Raw genomic sequence first — 21,977 nt, 5'->3', positions numbered from 1 at the left:
TAGCGGTAAATCCACATATAGGCAATCTTGTAATGAATTCATAGAACCTTTTGCATGTGAGAGTGATGACGGCCTGGCACTTCACGGGTGATCACGTTTGGTTGACAGTCACAAATTACTGTTATGTGGGAAAAGCTTTTGTCATTTTTTGGGAGAGTCCCAGTAAGGAGAGCAATTATCAATTAAATTCTCAATTGTGCTAGGCCACAAACAAAACACGACAAACTGAAGGCATCCGCCTGCATTGGCTGCTTAACCTCTAGAGCACCAATAGAGAGAGTGGTATCTTATTCACAGAGTGACTCCGCTTCACAAGCGGTGGTTGTCGCAGTCAGCAGCCCAACATTTTGTACAGTGTTTTATTGCACAGTATTGATCGCACATTCTCCGCATGTTACCGACACAGTGCAGAGTATTGCTTTTATGTTTTGACTGACTCTAGGCTGGTATGCCACCTAATAAAAACAGCTTCATAGTTTCATTCCAAGCATATATAGTTAGAAACTGAGAAAGAGAAAACTCAAGCATAATCTCAAGAAAGACATTAATTGGCTCGTGAGGTGGTGATATTTACCTATCTTTCTTCACTCTGTCTAACCAACAAACAGAAACACAAAATGTTGATACATCAGTCTTCCTACAGTATTCCATGCATAGACACAATCAAAGAAACATGGCTGCACTGAGACCCAGTGCTTTTGAACAACAATCTTTGCATGAGCTATTATTTATTACAAAAGTTATCTTGCTGAAGCATTCTGGTGATTCACTAAAAGTTCACTGCCTCAGAATCCAAGAAAATTATACACGGAGTTGTTATAAATGAGGCATAATAAAAATCTCTATAATGATTGCATCAGGCATGAAAAGTGCATACAAAAAGCATATATAGCTTTATGCTAGAAATAAACAAACAGTATCACATATCATGCACATGCTTCCTTTGGTGCCACTAGGTTAACATGGTAGTGATTTGGGCGAGTTCGCATTCCAAATACAACACATACTCTCATTGTGTTGCAAATATGGAAACGATAAAAACAAGGAAACACCAAGATATAGTGCTATTGTCCAATTAGCCCTTATGTGCAAACATATATGTACTGTAATCTGTGCATATGTACATATATCACATCTTCAACACACATGCATGTTATATAGAAGTACATCTGTGCATATGTGCATATATCACATCTTCAATGCACATGTATGCTACATAGGAGCACACTCACTGCATATCTGTGCATATGTACATATATCACATTAATGCATGTGTATGCTACATAGGAGCTCAAGTTTTTGCACATATGTTAATATATACATGTAAAAATTATATATGTGCATGTTTCCAGATAAAAATAAGGTGGAAGACAGCACTTTATCCTGGTGCTTCTTTGTTACAGTTCTTTCTCAAGTGAAAAGTTATGCCTGTGCCATATTAACTCATTCATAACACACTTGTATAGTATTTTCATATTGCTTTCACACTTTATTAAACTGCTCTCAAAGATAGACTGTGAGATCTCTCTGCTTGTAGTTGTTAAATTGTTCACAGCAGTACAGAAGCAACCCGATGTCCCGAATAATTTAATAGCACTCCATGGAGCCTAGTAAAACACAGCCCAGTCAAACCCAAGTAACAAAATGTGTCTTGTCATGCTAAAAGTGGAAAAAAAAAGAAAACTTTCATGAAAGATAAGAACATGTGATGGTCAGTGCAAAAGTGGGAAATGAGAAGTTAACCCCTTAAGTGTTTTATTATTTTGACCAAAAGTAACCTTATGGTGTATTTTTTAATCACTTATTTTTCAAGCTTCGCTCCATCAAAAACCATTCTAAAGCTTTTCCAACCAATTGGATTCGTGTTTTAAGTGTGAAAACCTTATTTTACCTCTTCACTATGCAATATATATGTACTTGTCACAGTCAAAACAGAACAGTTAGAAATGAGGGAAAACACATCATTTTACTGTTTCAAAATCAGCTATTTTGCAAAGCCAGGTTCTTTACCGAAGGAAGTTTTTTTGGGCATTCTTACACAATTCAGGTCAGAGTCAAACAGTGTCATTCTTTTGCACGTGCGACTGACTTATGAGCTAGCAGTGGCAGACACCATCGTCCCAAATCTGCCGAAAGGCGCAAAAAGCATGCGATTCCAAAAACGGTGTCTTTGAGCAATGACACAGTGCTGCCATCTATGTAGTCAAAAACAAAGCCTGCAATAAATGTGTCCCTCCAGCGCTGACGAAATGGCTGCCGTCAATATTGTAGAACATGAAAAGTGAATCAACTTTTCAAGGTGCGGGAAAGTGCTGACATCTATGTAGTAAAACGAAAAAGAAAGAAATAACCGTGGATTTCGAGTGCTGGCACTGCAGCTGTCTATATAGTAGAAGAACTAAGTGGACTTGCTGAGTTTGTCCATATCGCTTTGGAAACGTCATTGACGAGCTGAGCTCGTCAAAAACACTAAAGGAGTTAAGAACAAGCAGTTGTACCGACATGAGCTCGGGCAACGTCAAGATGAGAAAGGTGTAACAGTAAAACATGGGGGATAAAAAAAAATATTGTGTAAATCTGCTTTCTGAAAACAAGCAGCATCAGCTGCTGCTAGTAGAATGTTTCACATTTTAGCTCTCTCGCTCCCTATAGAGTTCAGATGTGGAAAAGAGGCAAAATTTGCATCATATCCACTTCCAATGTTCAATGCAGGACAACGGTTGCTCTTCCTTTGCCACTTGTTAACTAATAGACCCTCCAGTTTTTGCCTATTCTATTCACTACACAAACCAGCACAATCCCTCTTCTACTTAACACTGAATCATGTCACGACACATCCACCTTTTGCATACAGAAACCGAAACTGGTTCATAAAAACAAATGCATTATAGTAAATCATTCCAGGGTACAGAGGGTTTGTACCATCACTCAAACCAAGAACTAGACAACTCAAAAATTGTCATCTCAGTACTCCTTTAAATTATAAAAGAGTCTTTTCACATTTTTCCACCATCAGGATGTGGTTACAGTGGCTAGGGATTGAACCAGTGACCTTGTGCTGAGCAGCCTAACAAAATGCCACCGCACAAAGGGGAGCATTTCATGACAATGAGTTGCAATGCATTTCGCACCCTTTCCGCATTAGATAAAAGCATTCACAATGTATCTCCCTACATGTTTAGAGCTTACATGGATGGATAAAAAAAAAGAATATGAAAGAGCTGAGCTCCTCTTGATTAGTACGTTTGTTTGACAAACCATGATTTATGTTCAGAACATTGCCAGTGGAAACTCACCAAACCGCTGTGCGATCCCTCAATGCCTAATTGACATGGCAGCGCCAAGGTTGGACGGATGACTATTAAGGTATGACCAAACAAAGCTTAAAGCAGTGAGTAACACCTTACACTTCAAATCACATTTGTTGCGCACCAATTCGTTATCAAGAGTGAAAACTACAAAAGCACTGCTTTGAACTTCATGCAATGTCCCGCCTAATTCAGTGTTCAATGATGAGCGTTAAGTGGCCAATAGAAGAACAATGCCTAGATGAGAAATAAGTGCCACACAACACAATGTGATCAATTGGCTAGAACTATATGTGCACATTTCCATGGCTCCTATATTAACAAAGCTCAGCGGTGTTATCTGTTGGTCTGGTTGTCAGAGTTCAGTTCTCAGATCAAAACATACCACACTAAGTGCTTTTCAATGTTACAACAGTTCCACAAGTAAGTTTGGCCACAAACCTAGAATTCTGCAGAAAGGCCTCCAACCAAAGAATGTCATTCCTTCTTATCCTGAAAGCTGGCAGCACTAAAAACATCACACAGTGAAGAAATCTTACACCTATGGCTTCTTGCATGAGCACACTTAAATATACATAATTGGCAACATGTCACCAATGGGAATAGCTTTTACCATGTTACTCGCTACAGTATTGCTGCATATTTTTCTTAATGAACAAAATTTTAATCCATGGTCACTAAAACTGCGATGGCATAAATTTGCATCTTACATTGCCCTCGAGTGTTAACAAAATGCTACCCTGGCAGGCCTTGATGTGACGCAACAACTTCTAGCTGAAATTTCCTTAAATCATTCTACCGACACGGTATGGTGCCACTGCATAGGTGTTGCAACTGTCATCCATTACTTTAGAAGGGTACACCTGATAAGCCTCCAGCTGCAGCAAGTGCCATGGCACAGCAGGAATATCGAGTTGCATCATCAGTGTGAATATCTCGCTTGGAAGCCACTGTACATCTCACTGTAGGAGCTATGGGCAATGTGAGCCAACAAGATCTAGGTAGTTGGGCACATGTGTGAATGGTCCCAACATGTTCCTGTGCATGGGACCAAACTATATAGGCTACATAATGTGGATTCCTGATAGCTGCAATCGAATTGGCTTACTTCTCCCATAGCTTCCACAGCCCATTATTTTCTTAATTAGTGCTGCATCCTTGGCATGTGTCCTCTGTTTCTTTTTTTTTTTTTTTGACACACAGTGTTAGACGCCACATGCATTTTGTATGCTATGGCCCCTCACAGCTGCTCTCAAGCCTTGGGCTTGCAGCACAGCCATTTACTCACATTTCCTGTGCTAGCCATTAAGTCAAGTAGCACAATTGGAGCAAAAACAATGCATGATCTCAAAGGCCGTGGCAGGTCTTGCTCATCTGAAACACAACAAGCGTAATCATAATGGATGAACTGCTCTGTAATAAGAGCTGTTGGTAATCCTCAATATGAGCTGAGCTCATCCAAGGTGTGGAACAGAAGAAGGTGGAGCGCAGGCCTGAAGATTGCCCCCTACATCTGCACAGACATTCCATGAAATGTACGTCTTCAACCAGAGTATCAACCAAAGTATGAGCTCGGACGCTTCTGTTGTAGCTTACAAGATTTGTGAAGACGCCCATTCATGAAATGTTGTACAGTTCTTGCATGCAGCTTTTCACAGGCCAGATATCTTCGGCCATGGGAATGTATACCTATCAAGGCACAGGAAATTAAAATGACAATTGTTTTAAAGTGCAATGAGCAGACACCCTTTTGGGCTCTTGACACTCCTTGCCATGGCTAGCACTCGTGTTCGCTTACTAAACACTGGTATAGGTTAGCACCTCAAGCACACGTGGAAGCTTTCCAATTTTACTGGAATTGCCTGCTTGTGGTGATGTCATTGCTGTCCTGTTACAAAGAAAGCCACAGACACAAAACCAACACTGGCTGAAGGCACACATTTGTACATTTGTCTACTTGAGGCTTAAAAAAAAGAAAAGTATGGTCTTTAAAAGTCACAATGTGTAGCTAAAGAAGTGACAACTGCTTAAAGAGTACATTTCTTCAGCTCCATACAACTTTTGTCTCTTGCTTCCCCACAAAGTTTCGTGCACATGCTCTCCACATATAAGCCCCTTTAACACATCAGTACACATAGTACTCGTTCATAAAATTATGGTTAAAATTTAAAAGAGCATATCCATGAGTACATCTGCACCTATCCTGGACTCTGTTGGCCTCACAAGGGCCCTAAGTGAGCTCCTTTTCCTCCATATGAGCCCTTATGAGGGCCTCCATATGAGGCAGCACTTTCCATGTTGGCCAATGGTGAGCTGTTGGCTTCTTTTGCAGCTTGCCCTCACCAACAGTTGTGTTCCTACAGGATGGTACAAACTGCTGCTGATCCTTCTAACTACTGTCAATGGATCCAATGTTTCAACTGCAATCAAATGTATGGTCAGTATGAACATCAATTGACTGGTAAAGCACCCTGGATTGTTGTAAAAACTCTAGCCCTGGCCCCTTTTTGACAACCAAAGTAAGACCACTTCACTTAACACAGAAAAAGTAAGAGAATGTGGCCGAGACCGCCAACCACAACATCCACAGCAGTCGAACATAGAAAAATGAGTTCACTAAGCAGCACAAGTTTTCAACATGTCACAAACTAAGCCTTGTCGCAGACATATTCAGAGCACAGCTCACCAACAATTCACAGTCCAGCCCTGGTGCATAATGTAACATTCCACGTCAACAAACAAATCACTAAACGTAGTGCCCGGAGCCTTTCATCAAACTCGCGTCGGTATATCAATGATTCAATGATGGCCAGGCAAACAGCTAAGGTGTGTGCTAGCCACGCATAAAATGGTGGCTCACTCTAAAGCTGCAAGATTCATCCACAAGTCTCTCACAAATGATAAATTTTGCCAAGGCACAACAATGGCGGTTTTTTTCCTTTAGTATCAGTGCCAGCATGCATTTTCAATACCACTGCCAGCATGCTACTGAAGGGTAAAAACATCCAGACTGCAGTACTGCAGAGTGGCATGAGAAAAAACCCGCCGTCATGTGCCTAAGCTGAACGTAACACCCAGTGTAAATCGCTCCTGCTCCACAGAAGGCATTGGAACATGACCGAGCCACAATCAAACACGTCAACCGTCAAGGCCACAGGAAGAGAATGCACCAATGTCTAAGGGGCGTGCGAACCTTCAAGATGTCACAAGCCGTGCTTTGTCGCTCGTTGTAGGCGCGCACTCTACCGAGAGCTGGTGATCCGCGGACGACGGCTCATCATTCACGGAAGGTGCTTCCTGGGTCGGAGAAGTCCCAGGTGCGGCAGCTGGGCTTGAAGAGCCGTTCTTGCTGGGAATGCGCATGGCACCAGGAAGCACCAGTGTGGTCACATTGTTCTGGCCCCCACGCAATGCGGTCCACACAAAGCAGGGAAGCAGCAGGATGAGTGCAACGACACCAAAGATGATTGTTCCAATGGCCCACCAAGTGGCCTCTGCAGTAACGGGGTCTACGCGAGAAAAAGCAAGTCAAGTTAGGCATGGATAGGGCTATAAGATAAATATCTGTGCCCACACGCTAATGACAATCGTTTTTTATCTGATAGGCTAGTAATTTCAACTACTAGTATCCTCTAAAGGCCCAGCCCAGTCTCTCATAGGCTGATTGATTTCAGGGCCATCCTGGAGCCATTCAGCTTATGAGGGACACCGTAGAGTAAAGCTCTGAAAATTTTCTAATTCCCCAATGTCCTTTTCTCAAAATGTCTAGTGCAGAACAGGACAGAAGACAAAATACAAAACGACAGGTACAAGTGCCTTTGCACCTGTTTTGCATATTGTCGTCTCTTCCACAATGCACTAAAAATCAAGGGTCGTTTCCTTAAAACCTTATCAGCGGAATTATTTTTTTCATTGCAAACCATATTGCAGGGGCTTATCGGGCATGTCGTGTAGGCATTTTTGTTGGTATTTTCTTATGACATAGTCAACATTTATTAACCAAAGCTATCATTGTTCGCAATATGTGCCAGTACTAGTATACACAACTCATCACCAGTAGCTTCCACAAGTGTTCTGAAAGACATGGCCTGCTGGACGCATAGGATCGCAGTGCTCTTTTTAACAAGCTCCCCAGCTAAACGCCCAAAAGTGGTCGAACGAGGGATGTCGCTGATGCCAGTGTTTCTATTAGGGACTAGCCTTCATCGGGGCAACAACTGCCCTCTCTTTGTCAGTTGCCCTGACAAAGACAGGTCCCCTCGTTGAAACCTTGGCTCCAGTAATAACCACCATTCAAACCCCCGGGCCCCCCTTATCACTTCCAAGTCTTCATCGTCCTTTGAACCTCTGTCTTGTTTGGCTCCCCACTCAAATGGTTAACACGTACCAAATCTAAGGACACACATTAAAGGCTAACTGCAACAAAATTTTGGGCCATATAAGAAAGCCTAGCTTCACAAATGGTGCAAATACAGAGCAGTCTCCATGGAAAACTCGACGTCTGAAGTACGAGTGCATGCGTTCGGAAAGGCTCATAAAAGTAGTTGTTATCAATACCAGAACTGAAAAAGAAAGAACATCGTTATCAGTCGCTGGAAGTGATAATGACTCAGAGTGTGCAAATTCTAAGCATGACCTCTGAGATAGGTTATGGCTCGCGGCTGCTCATGGAGCGCTGAAAGATCTGTGAGGTGATGTGCGTCAATAGTACGCTCTAGCCATTCCTAACCACATAAGCCAAAGTGTTTTCATTGCAGCTGGCCTTTAACATGCATTCTACCTAAGCACTCCACACCCACTACCTCTTTACATCACAGCCACTTCAATAGTAGAACCTCAATATTGACACAAGGATACGGGCTTCTAAATTGCAGGAAGGTGGGCACAAAGGTCGGTGCTTGCTCCTGCTATGAGAGGCAAAATGCACAAGCTACATGCTCTCTTGTGGTTTAGAATTAAAGCAGATAGCATATGTTTTGCAAGCATCCGTCTTCTACATACTAACATTTCTGGTGGAGGAGCTGGGTACCACAGATGGCTGAGACGATGAGATTTCCAATGCACCAATATCGGTCGCCTCAATGCTTTCCCAAAGGAAGGTGACTGTCGTGCCTCAAGGCACATGCCAATACTCATCGCTACATTTGTGATCAGAAAGACAGAACATTTGTATTGTAGCTGAGCAAGCTCTCTGGCTATGCAAATGTTACGTTCAAGGAGCAGGGGAATGTTTGCTGCTACAATAAGTGCAGCATCATCTTCCACATCACATCGAACAGTCAGCAGGCTGCTCTTGGGAGGCAGCGTGCTGTGATTGTTGACTGTCAAGGTCATTGTCATTACTCTTTGCTATGGCTTGCATAGTAGTGAGATTGACCAGGCCTGTTGTTATTGACACCACCAAACCATTCCTTAGTTTCAGTCCAGGCTCACCTAAAGAGCTGTTTTGTTTCTGATAGCTCATTATATCTCACATACCTGGCTGCCTGTGTATTTGTGACAATATGCACATTTTGGGAGCAAGGACATGGGAGTAGCTCAAAACTCTTTGAAGGCATTTGAAAACCTCTATTTTAATCCATGCTTCATCTCGCTTGACAACACACCCACCATTTTCTGTTGCAGCTCTCATGGTGTGATCATCTGTTTCCTTCGAAGCTTTTGCATAAATCTGCAAGTTTTAGCCCTACAGGCAGGTACTGGCACATTAACAATGTTAACAAAATTGACTGCGCTTCTCACACATTACATTTTTAAGCACAAGACTAAGCAAGTACCATAGCCGGACAGGGCACTCACTGGGGCACTGCTCGGGCAGGGGGACCTGCGTCCCGCCACAATGGTTGTGGCCGTCGCAGAAGATATCCGAAGCAATGCAGCGCTTGTTGTAGCACTCGTGCCTCGTACTGGGGCAGCTATCATCTCTGCTCACTGCAAATGGAAAAGGAAGAAAGGACTTTGAGCAACACAGACTGCGATCAATTTTTCTTCAACTGTACAGTCTGATTTTTGAGGGTGTCAAAAAGGCTGTCTCTGAGAATTCCACTCGTCAAGTAGACAGAAATTTTCTTCAGCAAAACTTCATTCCCCTTTTGGATATCTGCAGAATAATGAATGTTGCATTGCTTCTTTTTTTTTTTTCTTTTGGCACTACTTGTGCCAATAAACAGGCACTCCTAGCAAAGCTCTACACAAGACTTTGCCACTCAAAATGACTTGAGGTAAAAAAACACAAGCTTCAGACAAGTCCTATATGCGACTGGGCTGCAGGTTGATTCTTTGCTTAGTGAAAGCCATACACATCTACGCACTAACAACGGCAACATTTAAAATTTGATATCAACACAATAAACAGTGTGTAACAATTACATTGCATACAAACTGCTCTTGAGGTACTTTTATATATACGGAAATAGGTCAGGATTGCTCAAACAGCACAGATTCTCAAAAAACAGTGACATAAATACAAAGACAATACTGTTTTAAGATTTGGAAAGCTCAACATACTGTCATGTGATGGTGGTATCAGACTTAACACATGACATTCTACTTGGCAGTTATCACTGTAGTTCCTAAAAATGCTGCAGGGATTGCATAAAGAAAGGTAACTGATACCACAATCCCACCTTGTGCTGGAGCAGAAACAATAATATGTTGTGAATTTGTGGGAAGTGCGAGAGATAATGAAAAACAATGCAAGTGCTACTAATGAAAAGTGCAAGTGACTAATGGCAGAGGCCAATATAATAAGTTGCTTATTTCTTCATCTTTAAGCACACCTAAATTCAAGATCAAGCATATTCCTCCTTTATTACAGCATTACTAGAAAAAACACTAATTTCAGTTTGCACAAAAGTAAAATTTCTTGAGCGAACATTTCAACAAGACTGCACAAACAGGCAAATGCACATACTCAAAATAGAACAAGCTTATCCCTGAGAAACATTTCTATTATACCATGTATACTTAAAGCAGAAACAGATTTCACTGGTGAGTTCATTGAGTTAAAATATTATAGAAAGTACAGATGTTGTAGTTAGCCAATTCCATCAAGTAAAAAAAACACACACACCCAAGCACACGCATGCACCCCTCGGGCTTGGTGAAAAAACACCATCCGCGGATAGCATACGCTGCTGTGAACACCTTAGCCAAATTCTGCAGTCGTGTGCGGTGCGTGGAGCTCGCAAGCGGAGCGCGAAGTCACCCCCCGCCCCCCCTTTTCTCAAACACTCTCTTTTCAACAGAAGCCTTCTCCTCACTCTTTTCGGACTGCTATATTTCATCATACAGCAGATTCCCATATCCAGCTGCTACTGGCCAATAGCTGACATCAATAAAGAAGGTTTTTTGAATCTGTGCACCTCTTCTTACTGCTACCATGTCCTACTGTTATAAGCGCAGTTTAATAAACAGGATGAAGTAAGCAAAAATCTGCATTTCGAATTTCAGCAGGAATTACGTACTTCCGAAAGTACGACTATGGTACTATCGCTATCACCTGCTAAGCTCGGCAGCGCAGGAATATAACTTTGGCCACACTACTTATCAGTGTCGTAGCCACTGGATTTCGCGAATTTCTATTAGTCCTGAACACTCAAATGAAGTTCATTGCCTGCCTGCCTGAACACTCACCTAGCCTTGAACAATGTGAAACTTAAGGTCAGACCAGACGATCACTTGTCAGCATGCGCTACCTGCTGGCCGCTCCTGGCTAGACGCCTCGGCAGACTTCGCTCCGTATTGAGCTATTGCGCAAATGCGAAATTTTGATGTGGCTACTATCCATCGTTCAAGCTGGTGCAGGAGAAAGCTGGTCCCCACCACGCAGCACGGCCAGATTGGAGCACATGAGCACGCACTCCAGCCCCGTCATGCACATAGTTAGCCACTACAGTTGCATGCAGCTGCGTGGCTGCATCTGCAGTGTAGCGTAGATACCGTGGCCACCGAGCTCTGGTATTGGTATGTGTGGGTGACATGACTGAAGGCCACGGTGGAAGAACAGACAGGTGTCTCAACGGCACTGTCTGTCTGCAGAGCAGGCTGACTACGACTCTGTTCGCATCTTCCTTTCTCCGCCAGCAAGACTACTGGGGTTATAATTTTCTGTCGTCTTCTAGTGTCATCCGACCCTGTGCTCACGTATTTCGCTGAAAATGTTTGTATAATGCGGGATGTTGCTTCTTCTGTGGCATTGCTACCTCTTATAGATTCTGTGTTACTATTTCTTGCGCTACTTCCAAAGAAAAATTGAATATGCAACTAGGAACCACCTACCAAACCCCCTCTTAAATCTTAATTTGCAGTGCAGTTATCCAACATTGTACAACACCCTAATCGGTGCTTTTCAGCAAGCTTTCTGCCGTGCATGTCTAAATGTGCTTGTTTTGTGTGTCAGAGCGAAAATTTCTGTATTGTTGCCCCGGTTGTGAATCAGTGTGCAGGAAGTGACTGGGATGTACTGTGCAGTGGAGGCCGTGCACATATTTATGCTTGCATAAATGAGAACCTTTGGATTTTCTACACTGTGAGATCAACTCAACCAAGCAGCACCTAAGTAGCATGTCCACAGTAAAGCCAATATTTAGATATCAGAGCTACTGGTTTTCATCCCTTGTCTTTCTCGTATGCAACGAATGAGAACTTCAGCTCACAAATAAGGCAAACTTATAGAAGCATGCTTTGGGATCACGTTTACTGATGAGGCACCTCTAACACTGAACCACACTCACCATTTGTGAATGCCGTGAGCACCAAGGTGAAGTTGCTAGTTGGCGACGTGGCGTTGACATTTAGCACCACAGAGCCATTCTCTGGCGGCCTCATGAATGTCACTTGCAGACCTGGTGTGGCCTCACGACGGTCTGCTTTGTAGCCGCAGAATGGTCCTCCTCCCGGTGCCACTTTATCGCCAACTGTCACCTGGAGGTAACTGTCAGTGCAGTTTGCCGATGCTGTCAGGTTCAGCGAGGCCACCGTGATGAGGAGCCCAGAAGCAAAACGGACGCGCACGCTGCACTCTTCTTGCGAGTTGTTGAGCCACACAAGAGCTGCCTTGCGGACTGTGAGGGATGCCGACTGGTTCTGGCAGAGATCGCTGAATGCATCTGCCAGCACAAGAAGAGCACAATCGAAATCAAGTCAATCAACCTTCCCATTTACGCAGAGTGCCTCCAAGGAAATGCGAAAAATTAAAATAGAGGTTGCCCATGGGTAGCCTCACAAATTAAAGCTTTGCTTTAAGAAAGGGTCCCGATCAGACAAAAGCAGCACAGGTTTTTAGGCATTTACAATATAGGTAATCCAGAAAACCCCGCGAGTGTCCTTGAAGCTCCATAAAAGTGCATTCAGCATGCTTAAAGCATCCCCGATTCAATCAATTTATGCCATCCCAACACAACATGACATATATCAGGCCTTAGCCTATGTTCACTGTGCAACCTGTCAAGGCATCCTGTATTTCCAACAATGAGTGGTCACTGCAGGAAAACTTCAGCCCACTTTTCTGGAGTCATGCGCACTTGAGATCCTGAGATCCATTTGAGGCTAGTCAGAGTCTGTCCTTGACTTCAGCACATTTACCTGTTGCTTCATATGAGGTTGGCCAGCATAATACAAGAGTGATGGCTATTTCATTTGAAACTTGTAGCCTCTACATAGCATGTGGATTTTTAAATGAGGGCACTCATGTACAGCCTATTGCAAAAAAATGTAAAGACCTGCTGGACACTACTGCCAATGGCTAGCTAGCTTTTAATTTATGTAAAGCTGCGTATTAACTTCTCTATTGGCTAGCTGCGCATCTGCCAACAGAACATCTGCGTCAAACTGCTTCTATAACTGATTACAATAAGCACAACCATATGGTTGTAACTAACAAGAAACAAGCTCCTCAGTTCTCTTTATTCTTCTCTAATTGCAGTAAGCTCCATGTGTTTTAGTGGGTCAGATATCATGTATGCGACTGCTTATTACATCACTACTAAAAGGAAGCTCAAATGTGATAGCGAAGGTTCCCCAAAATACTGTTAATTTGTGATCAATAGCAGGTTGACCAGGGGTTCTGCCAAATTTCTCGGCGACTCGAGACTCATAACCTAAAACCACCTTTTTGCCCCGTGCCTAAAACTGCCAAATGGACCATACAATCTAAGGGTGTCCCACGGCGCATTTTTGATCGTGATCGAGCCCGATTGGGATCGAATTTCTCGGGCGCCATTAGTTCCATTGCGCGAGCTGTGGGAGGGAGGCAATCGCGGTCGAGAATTTCGATCTGGGGATCGGGCTCAATCGCGATCGAAACTGGCCGTGTGAGACGGGTAGAGTGGGTTTCAGGTCACATGCCAAAGAATTATGGAAATTCTTTTTTTTTTCTCCGTTTGCAGCAACTCTGGTCCGCGCACTTTTTGATCACAGCTGCAACATCTGCTTCCCTCTACACAGGTCCTTGGACGCGTGCAACACGTCAGATTTCGCAATCAGGTTGACAAGTCCCCCCCCCCCCCCCCTCCCCCCCTCTCCTCCCGTTGTAATCGCGGACAGATAGTCACGAGAAATGACACGCTCGAGCGTCGGGGCGTAAATCACCGACGCGCGAGCGAGCGCTAATCTCTGAACGACGTCCATCGGAAAACCACCTATCGTTGCATCGCATGACGCTGACAAGCCATCTGCTGCCCGATCGCCCAGCGTGACATCATCAGGTCAGAAAGCGACACCTCGATCGTCTTGCGACTGCTAGTCGTCGGGGGAAATGTTGTCAAGAGGTCTTCCTAGGAGAGCAAGATGTCTAAGCGGTGCTTTAAAAGATGCACGAAAGCTGTCGGTAGATTAAAGGCAGCGCCGCCACTGACAGCTTTCATTAGCCACTCATACTCGCGGCGCCCTTCCGCACTTCCCTGCTGGCTCGTGAACGCATCGCGATGCGCGAAAAGAACAGGAAGTTTTGATCGCATGACCCACTTCCACTGTTTAACTTTCCCATACGCGCACTTCCCCTATTCGGTGCGCAAAAATCGGCGGCGTTCCTTACTAGCACCGCTGACTGCAAGGATTCGCGATGGGCACACAAGACTCAAGACAACAGGGACACCAAAAGTGACTCACATTCAGGCATTTCATCGGCGAGCGCGCACGACAGCGCGGTGCAAAGCAGCGCGATCACGCACGTTCGCCAAGCCATGGTCACCGCCTCCTCTTCAGCTGATCGCCACTCCTTGGCCAAAGTCGCCGACGGACCTCTTCGAGAGACACTGGCTCGGTTAGCATGCAAAAGTATCCGCCACCAAAGTCTGTGCGTGCACAGCAACTCCCCAGCAGACGTCAAGGCCGCAGCGAGCACAGCTGCCCGCGGTCTACGACGGCCCTTTTCGTTTGCTTCATTCAACGAGCGTTGAAGGCGACCCGGAACGACCGCGAGAAATGAAAAAAATAAAAAAAAGAATGTTCAGGAAGCGTTACGCAAGACTTATGGGCTGACTTGTACAGTACTACGAGGCAGAAACTAGAGAAACCGAATAAGTGCAAAAGTTTATCGCGCGAATGCCTCCTTTACTTGCGCATGAGTGGTGGCTCTGGAAACTCAATGACTTTGGCTTTGTACGCTTTCACGTTGAGCCAGGTTGAGCTGCGGCTGAAATAAGTGGTGTCCAAAACCCGACGTTTATGACGTATTTCCGGTATTCCCGGCTTCCAAAATCACTTCCGCCGCATTCAGACAGCAAAAACACAGCCTTTAAGATCAGCATTTAAAATGCAGAGGGCACCAATCTATGAGGTATGGAATGTGAAGATATCTACCCAAATGTCGGTTTAGGCTCCTCTGGCCTCCTTGAAGCCTTTGGGTTCAGGAATGTCAGGGGGGAAGTAAACATGTCCGCAATAGAGATTAGTAAGAGGCGATTAGTGGTGGCAGAAAGGAAGAAAGACCACAAACAACGGAGGCGTACAAAAACAAAGTTCCCAGTAGTGATTCAGAAAGTTTGATGCTGGGAATTCTCTCTCTCTCTCTCTGTGTATGTGTGTGCGTGTGAACTAGAGTGTACTAGTACACTCTAGTGTGAACCAGCCATGAAGGTAAAAACCAGCCGAGAAGCTGGTCCCGGCCCCTCTTTTCTTTTCTCCTCTCTACCAGCGTCGGCTGCGAGCGCTAGCTGCGGCGGTTGCTCCAAATCTGAAACACGTTTTCCTGCCTCCGAGATTATTGCGAGTCTGTTGCAATCCCGAAGGCAAGACTCGCGGTCTCTCGTCAAGCCATTGGTCGAGTGCGCGCCAGCATAGAGTTAATATACTGAGTCAGTATATTAACTCTATGCGCGCCAGCCTCGTAATTGTCACTTCCTTCGCAACAGGAAGTAACGTAAGTGCTCGCAACGTGCTCAAAACATAGCCTCCGAGATTGTGTTTTATTGCTTTAATGATGCCTTAAAAGACCATCGCAAATTATAGATTAGTCAACCAACAACACAAATATTGGTAAATTAAAAATAAAATATAACCTACGTTTCATACATGGCAACCATAGATGGTGGTAAATACCTACAGCTCATAGTGTAGCGTCCTCTGGATTAAAAATGTGGGTCTTAAAGGCTATGCTTTTCTAGGTTGAAAGCGCCGGACGCGATTTTAGGAGCCAGAATTACGTCATAGACGTCGGCTTTTGGACACCACCTATTGCGTATTTTTGGCTTATGCAATCGGTTTTGTCGCTTGCAGTACACAAACGCACGGTTTGAGATCGCCTTCTGTTTGCTGCGTGATAGCCGTTGTTGGGGTCCGACGTCATCCAAACAAGCGCGAAATCGAAGTTTGAACATCACCAGGCTTCCTCACGCGGATTCACGCAACGCCGGCGTAGTCTTCTGGTGTAGTGGCCATTTTACCTTAATTAATAAGGCTGGTGATAACACGCTGCACCGATGTCGGAGCCCCAACTGAACAAGTCTCGGTGCGCTTTAGGTCATTATGCTCTCCACTACGTGCACGTCGCGTGTACTAACTTAACATCAAGGCAAGCCAAAATCAAGGTGGTGTCCAAAACCCGACGTACATGGCGTGTTTCCGGCTCTCAAAATCGCTTCCGCCGCATTCAACCAGCAAGTCTGTATATTTTATATGCTGTCATTAACATACGATGTAATAATAATAATAAACTGATAAAAGCATAGCCTTTAAGATTCGCACTTTAAATTCAGAGGGCACCCCCCTATGGGGCGTGTATTTGGACACCACCTATTGAATTATATTAGTGCATTATGAAAACTGACTGGCGGTCTCCACGGGTAGTTTTACATTGCACCTCCTCTGGCAAACTATTATCAGCTATTGGCATGTTTGATCAACAAAATAAAGCTTCTGGAACATGCTGCAAATGCACAGCAGAGCCATCTACGACTGTTACAACTTAGGAGAAAAATACAACATAAATTTGAAAGACGTTCTTGTAGATTTCTAGTACTGCGCGTTCATATGTGTTTTTTTGCCTTAATTTTCTCAGCGGAAGCCTTCACGTTTCTGTGGTACACACAAAGTCGCCAAGCTGTCTTTACCTGTGCATATAATGAGCCCAATTAATATTTTCTTAACGCCGTAATTGTATTCATAAATAATGTGTCATGAAAAAAATGCGAACTCGTGTTTTTCTTTTTTAACATATCCTGCTCGCACACCCTGTCCCCACGTAATACGAATCGATATGAACCCGGGCTTTCCGTCTGACGAATGATAACAAATCAACGGAAAACGAAATTGATCGATCCTTGCAAAACGCGGCACCTGCTACACGCGGAGGAAATAATTCTTTCCTCCGTGTTAGGAGAGAGCACGATGTCAAGGCAGTCAGGCTTCGCAAGACCTCCTCCTCTGACGACGTTATCTCCCATTTGATTTCACTTGAGAAATCATGAGAAGTGAGCACACTGCGCGGTGAATTCTGGAAATAGCACGCCGTTCGTGGCTTTATTCATGGTAGGTACGCGTGCCGCTGCTCGCCGGAGTTACTGAGTCTTTCTCCACCTCGAACCCCTCGCTTTTCAACACGCCGAATTCCATGCATTCAGTACTCGGCCCTTGCTACAAACCGTTGTCAACTCTAGCTTCGTATTTTTTGAATCCCTCAAATATAGGTGGAATTATCGCACCGATACCTGGTCTTCCCTCTCTCTTCGTCTGCGTTAGCGCGCTGGAAGCTACACAGCGGAGAATAAGAGGGCAAAGCCCCCGGCCAAAAGTTGAGCATCGTGGCGGCGAACAATATAATGCCTCGATGCGCGCGGCACGCGAGCATCAAGGCACCTTATATATAGCGAAAAATAAAGGCATAGAGTTTCTCACTATTTATAGTGTGAAACTCTATGAATAAAGGGACTTTAGCGATGGATGGATGGATGAGGCTGAACCCTTTAAATGATGATGATGATGATGATTTATTGGCATCCCCTTTGAAACGGGGCGGCGACAAATAGTCACCTAGCCTGCTTGATTTAATCAGGTATATTATACATGTTCTTTATCCATCATTTTTGTATACCTCTCATTATTTTTATTTTTCAAAAATTTAGCTTGTACCGCTGCCTATGATTTTAAGAGATCAGGTCGTATCCATCTTTTCCCTGCTTTTTTTCCACCAGTACTCTAATCGTCTCTTGCTTATCTCTACGGCTGATCTGTTTATGTTTCCTTCCACTTTAAACCCAAGCGCTTCTGGGAGTTGCACATTACCTACGGTTCTCGCTGGGTGGATCCCGTCGCATTCCATTAGGATGTGCTGAGTGGTCTCTGGATCTTTACTGCAGCATACACATGTCTCATCTAGTTCCGAATATTTGTTCCGATATGTTTTCGTCCTTAGGCAACCGGCTCGAGCCTCAAATAGCAAGGCACTGCCCTTTGTGTTATCGTACAGATTTTCCCTTCTAATTTCTTTCTTCTCATTCTTGTAAATCTCCATTGTCCTTTTCGTTTCCATTCTTTGCATCCAATTCACGGTCTCTATTTCTCTCACTTTCTTTCTGATGACCCCTGGTTGTCTATTTACAGTTTCGATTATCCTGTACTTGGTTGCCAACTTCCTTGACCTCTTCCTCCATTCTGTGTCCACGCTTTTCATGTAGAGATACTTGTGCACTTTAGCAGCCCATTTATTTTCATCCATGTTCCTGAGCCTTTCTTCAAAACTAATTTTGCTTTGTGCTTCTCTGACTTCAAAAGAGGCCCAACCCATGTCTCCATGCACTGCCTCATTTGTCGTATTACCGTGTGCTCCCAAAGCCAACCGGCCTACTGATCTTTGGTTAACTTCCAAACCCGCCAATATATCCGATTTTAAGCATATAATGGCATTTGCGAATGTTAGCGCTGGCACCATTACTCCTTTCCAGATTCCACGCACCACCTCATACTTATTGTGGCCCCACAGTGCTCTGTGTTTCATTAATGCTGCATTCCGCTTCCCCTTTATTTTCAGATTATTTTGGTGGTTGCTTGAGTAATTCTTTCCTTCGTTTATGTGTACGCCGAGGTACTTATATTGCTTCACTATGGGTATTACTTGCTGTTGAATTGACACCACGAAGTTACTCGTGTGTTCATTAAAGATCATAATCCCTGATTTCTCTCTGCTAAACTTAAGGCCTAGATTTGTCGCTGCGTTCCCACAGATATTCGCAAGTATCTGTAAATCTTTTTTATTGTCCGCTAGTAGCACAATGTCGTCTGCGTACATCAATCCAGGGACCTTCTGTTGCACCATTTGTCCATTACGCATGTAGGATAAATCAAAACCTAATTCGCTGTTTTCCAGTTGTCTTTTATGCCCTTGACGTAAAGCGTGAACAACAATGGTGACAGAGGGCATCCTTGCTTCAATCCTTGGTGAATTCCCACCATTTCATTTCCTTTTCGGCCTTCCCATGCCACTTGTACTTGGTTGTCTCGATATATCTCCCTCAGCAGCTCCACGAAATCGTCATCTATGCCTTCGTATTGAAGAATATCCCACAATTCCCTGTCTACGTTGTCATAAGCTCCTTTAATATCTAGAAATGCTATCCATAAAGGTCTTTTCTGAGCTACTGAAATCTCTATGCACTGAGTACAAACATATTGTCTTCTAAGCGTCTGCCTGGCCTGAACCCATTCTGTAGTTCCCCCAATACACCGTTTTCCTCCACCCACTTCGACAGTTCTAATTTTATGGCTTGCATTGCCATTCTATATATCACCGACGTTACTGTAACTGGCCTGTACGAGCTCGTCTTATCCTTATCTCCTTTGCCTTTGTAGATGAGATTCATCTTGCTTTCACGCCATCCAACGGGAATATTCTTTGTTCTAATCACTTGCTCTATGGCATTAGTCAGCAGTGCCTTGCTTTTTGGACCGAGGTTTTTGATTAGCTGTATTGGGATTTCATCGGGTCCTGCTGCCGTGTTGTTAGGGACATTTTCTGCTGCCTTTTTCCAATAAAAGCTTTCTATGCTGAATTTTGATCTCTCAAGCCTCTCTGTTGTTGCTGGATCTGTTGTCTGAACTACGCTTTTTCTCGTACCGAAGTTATGCCTGATAACGTCTGTGATGTACCGCAGCGCATCATCGCCTTCATAGATGTTACCGTCTTCATCCCTTATAGCCGTTTGCGAGTTTCTAGTCCGAGTGCTTTTATATGGTTCCAGAATATTTTTGGGGCGCCTTTGTCTCTTTTGTGAATGTTATGCACCCAACGTTCACTTGCGCATTTAATTTTCTCTTGCACGAGCTCACTCGCAACCCTTTTCTTTTCTCTGTATGTATTCCATCTAAGGAGCACCTCTTCTTCTTGTAATCCGAACTTTTTAGCTTCTCGATGAACCCTAGATGCCTCTTTACGCTCTTCTATAGCTTGTTTAATTTCCTTGTTCCACCACTTACGTGGTTTCCTCTTTCCAATCCAACAATTGTATTGCCGTGTCCGCCTTATTTCATGCTGCATAACCTCCACCAGTTCCTTATATTCCCAGACTGCTGTAGGAAAAGCCTCAATTTTCTTCTCTATGTTGTTTGCGATCTCTGTTATTTGCTCGTCATTCATATTTAAAAACTCTAAGGCTATTGGTTCATGTTCTGCGCTGGTATCTCTCCCAAACTTTAATGGTAAACGTCTATGATCGCTTCCCAGGCTATTGTTTTCCATTTTCGTCTATTATCATTTGGTCCAGTTGTTCGTAGACCATTTCTGAGACTAAGGCGTAGTCGATACATGACTGCCTGTTTCCGCATTGCCACGTTACCTGTCCATGACACTTATTCTCCCTGTTAACTACTATAAGGTTCTGTTCATCACACAAATCCAGCACTAGAGAGCCGTTGTAATCAGTATATACGTCTAAATCGTCCATGTGCGCGTTCATATCTCCCACTAATATCACCTGGCCCGAGTTACTGAACTCATTAATATCGCTTCTAATGCAATCGACCAATTCCTTATTTTTTTCCCTGCTATCACTACCTGTCGATAGGTAAGCTACTCCCAGCCACGTATTTTTACCTTGTCATGTACCACTAATCCATAAATGCTCTTTACATGTCTCGTTTACCCTTCGCCACTTCAGACCTCGCCTAATTAGTACACCTACGCCTCCGCCTTTCCTTGACCCGGTCATTCTGTTGCACCCTTCCCATACAAAGTTGTCAATAACAGGCGGCTGCTCCAAATCTCGTAGATGCGTTTCGGTCAAGGCGTACACGCTAATCGCTTCATCATTCAGTTCAAATCGTTCATCAAATCGGGCGGTGGCATACGCCACCTAGCCATGACTATTAACATATAAACAGCGAAAAAGGGCTCGTCGCGGCACCTCGCGGCGACCGCAGTAGACTACACTACGCAGAACATGGCCTCAGAGAGCTGCGCGCGCCAATCTCAAGTAGCAGTAGTAAGTGGTTTCTGAGGAAAGGGTTGACGCTATCTTCTGCAACCCTTGAGAGAGCACGGCTCAGCGCCATCCTCAGCACGCCACTGCCATTTTGGAGGACACATGCAGCAGACGCAGAAACACAGAGTTCAATGATTGATTTTTGAGACTTTTGCAGATCGCAGACATATATATTTTTAACTTAACTTAAGGTTAGCAATTACGTATTATTGAGACTGTTCTCGCGATCACGAAATGAGCCAACAGCGTGGTTGGACCAGTTGCCTTCGATGACGACATTGCGGATGCAAGAGCAAGCGACTGTTCATTGTTTTGACACGAGAGTGCAAGTTCCTTGGTGCATGCAATGCAATATTGGCTCACATGTTCACAGGAGCCTCGTTAACAGAACGTCAACGTTTTTCTTTTAATTATTATTACGTTCAAAAAGCGTTTCAGAGCCTTTTTAACAGCTCGCCACTATAATAATGATTATCCAACTTGGTGTGATATGACGATGACGACGTCAGAAACTGTGGCGCTTACCTATACAGTGGAGAACCAGCCAAGAATGGGGCGGTGTGAGAAAATAATATATTTAACACATTTTTAAATTAAAGCCACAAATTGGATTCTGGGCAGACATAGTACATTTTTAATAATTCAAAATATTTACGTTATGCTGTTGCGCAATGATTTTTTTTAACAGTGTGCGAAGAAAGACCAGAGTTGGGATTTCCATGCTGTGGACGTCCTATGTAAGCCCCATTTCCTGAAT

General features: G+C 44.0%; 1 protein-coding gene across 2 annotated transcripts; it reads right to left on the bottom strand.

Annotated features, from left to right (window-relative positions):
- Window positions 1-341: 341 nt before the first annotated feature.
- Window positions 342-14,896, bottom strand: LOC119433374 (uncharacterized). Of its 2 annotated transcripts, XR_007464477.1 has the most exons (5): window positions 14,418-14,896; window positions 12,044-12,418; window positions 9,108-9,239; window positions 5,139-6,817; window positions 342-3,455 (listed from the first exon to the last, which is right to left on the bottom strand). XR_007464477.1 is itself a non-coding variant. In XM_037700542.2 (4 exons), exons 1-4 carry the CDS (start codon window positions 14,491-14,493, stop codon window positions 6,504-6,506), a joined length of 897 nt encoding a protein of 298 aa, XP_037556470.1. In that variant the 5' UTR covers window positions 14,494-14,896; the 3' UTR covers window positions 342-6,503. The 2 variants fall into 2 exon arrangements, 1 of the variants encoding a protein (XP_037556470.1); XM_037700542.2 differs by having other exon boundaries at window positions 342-6,817.
- Between the last annotated feature and the right edge of the window lie 7,081 nt (window positions 14,897-21,977).

The sequence above is a fragment of the Dermacentor silvarum genome, chromosome 11 (genome assembly GCF_013339745.2).
Source record: "Dermacentor silvarum isolate Dsil-2018 chromosome 11, BIME_Dsil_1.4, whole genome shotgun sequence".
Lineage (NCBI taxonomy): Eukaryota > Metazoa > Arthropoda > Arachnida > Ixodida > Ixodidae > Dermacentor > Dermacentor silvarum.
Note: the sequence above shows the minus strand (reverse complement) of the source record. Positions and strands in the feature narration are given on the sequence as shown.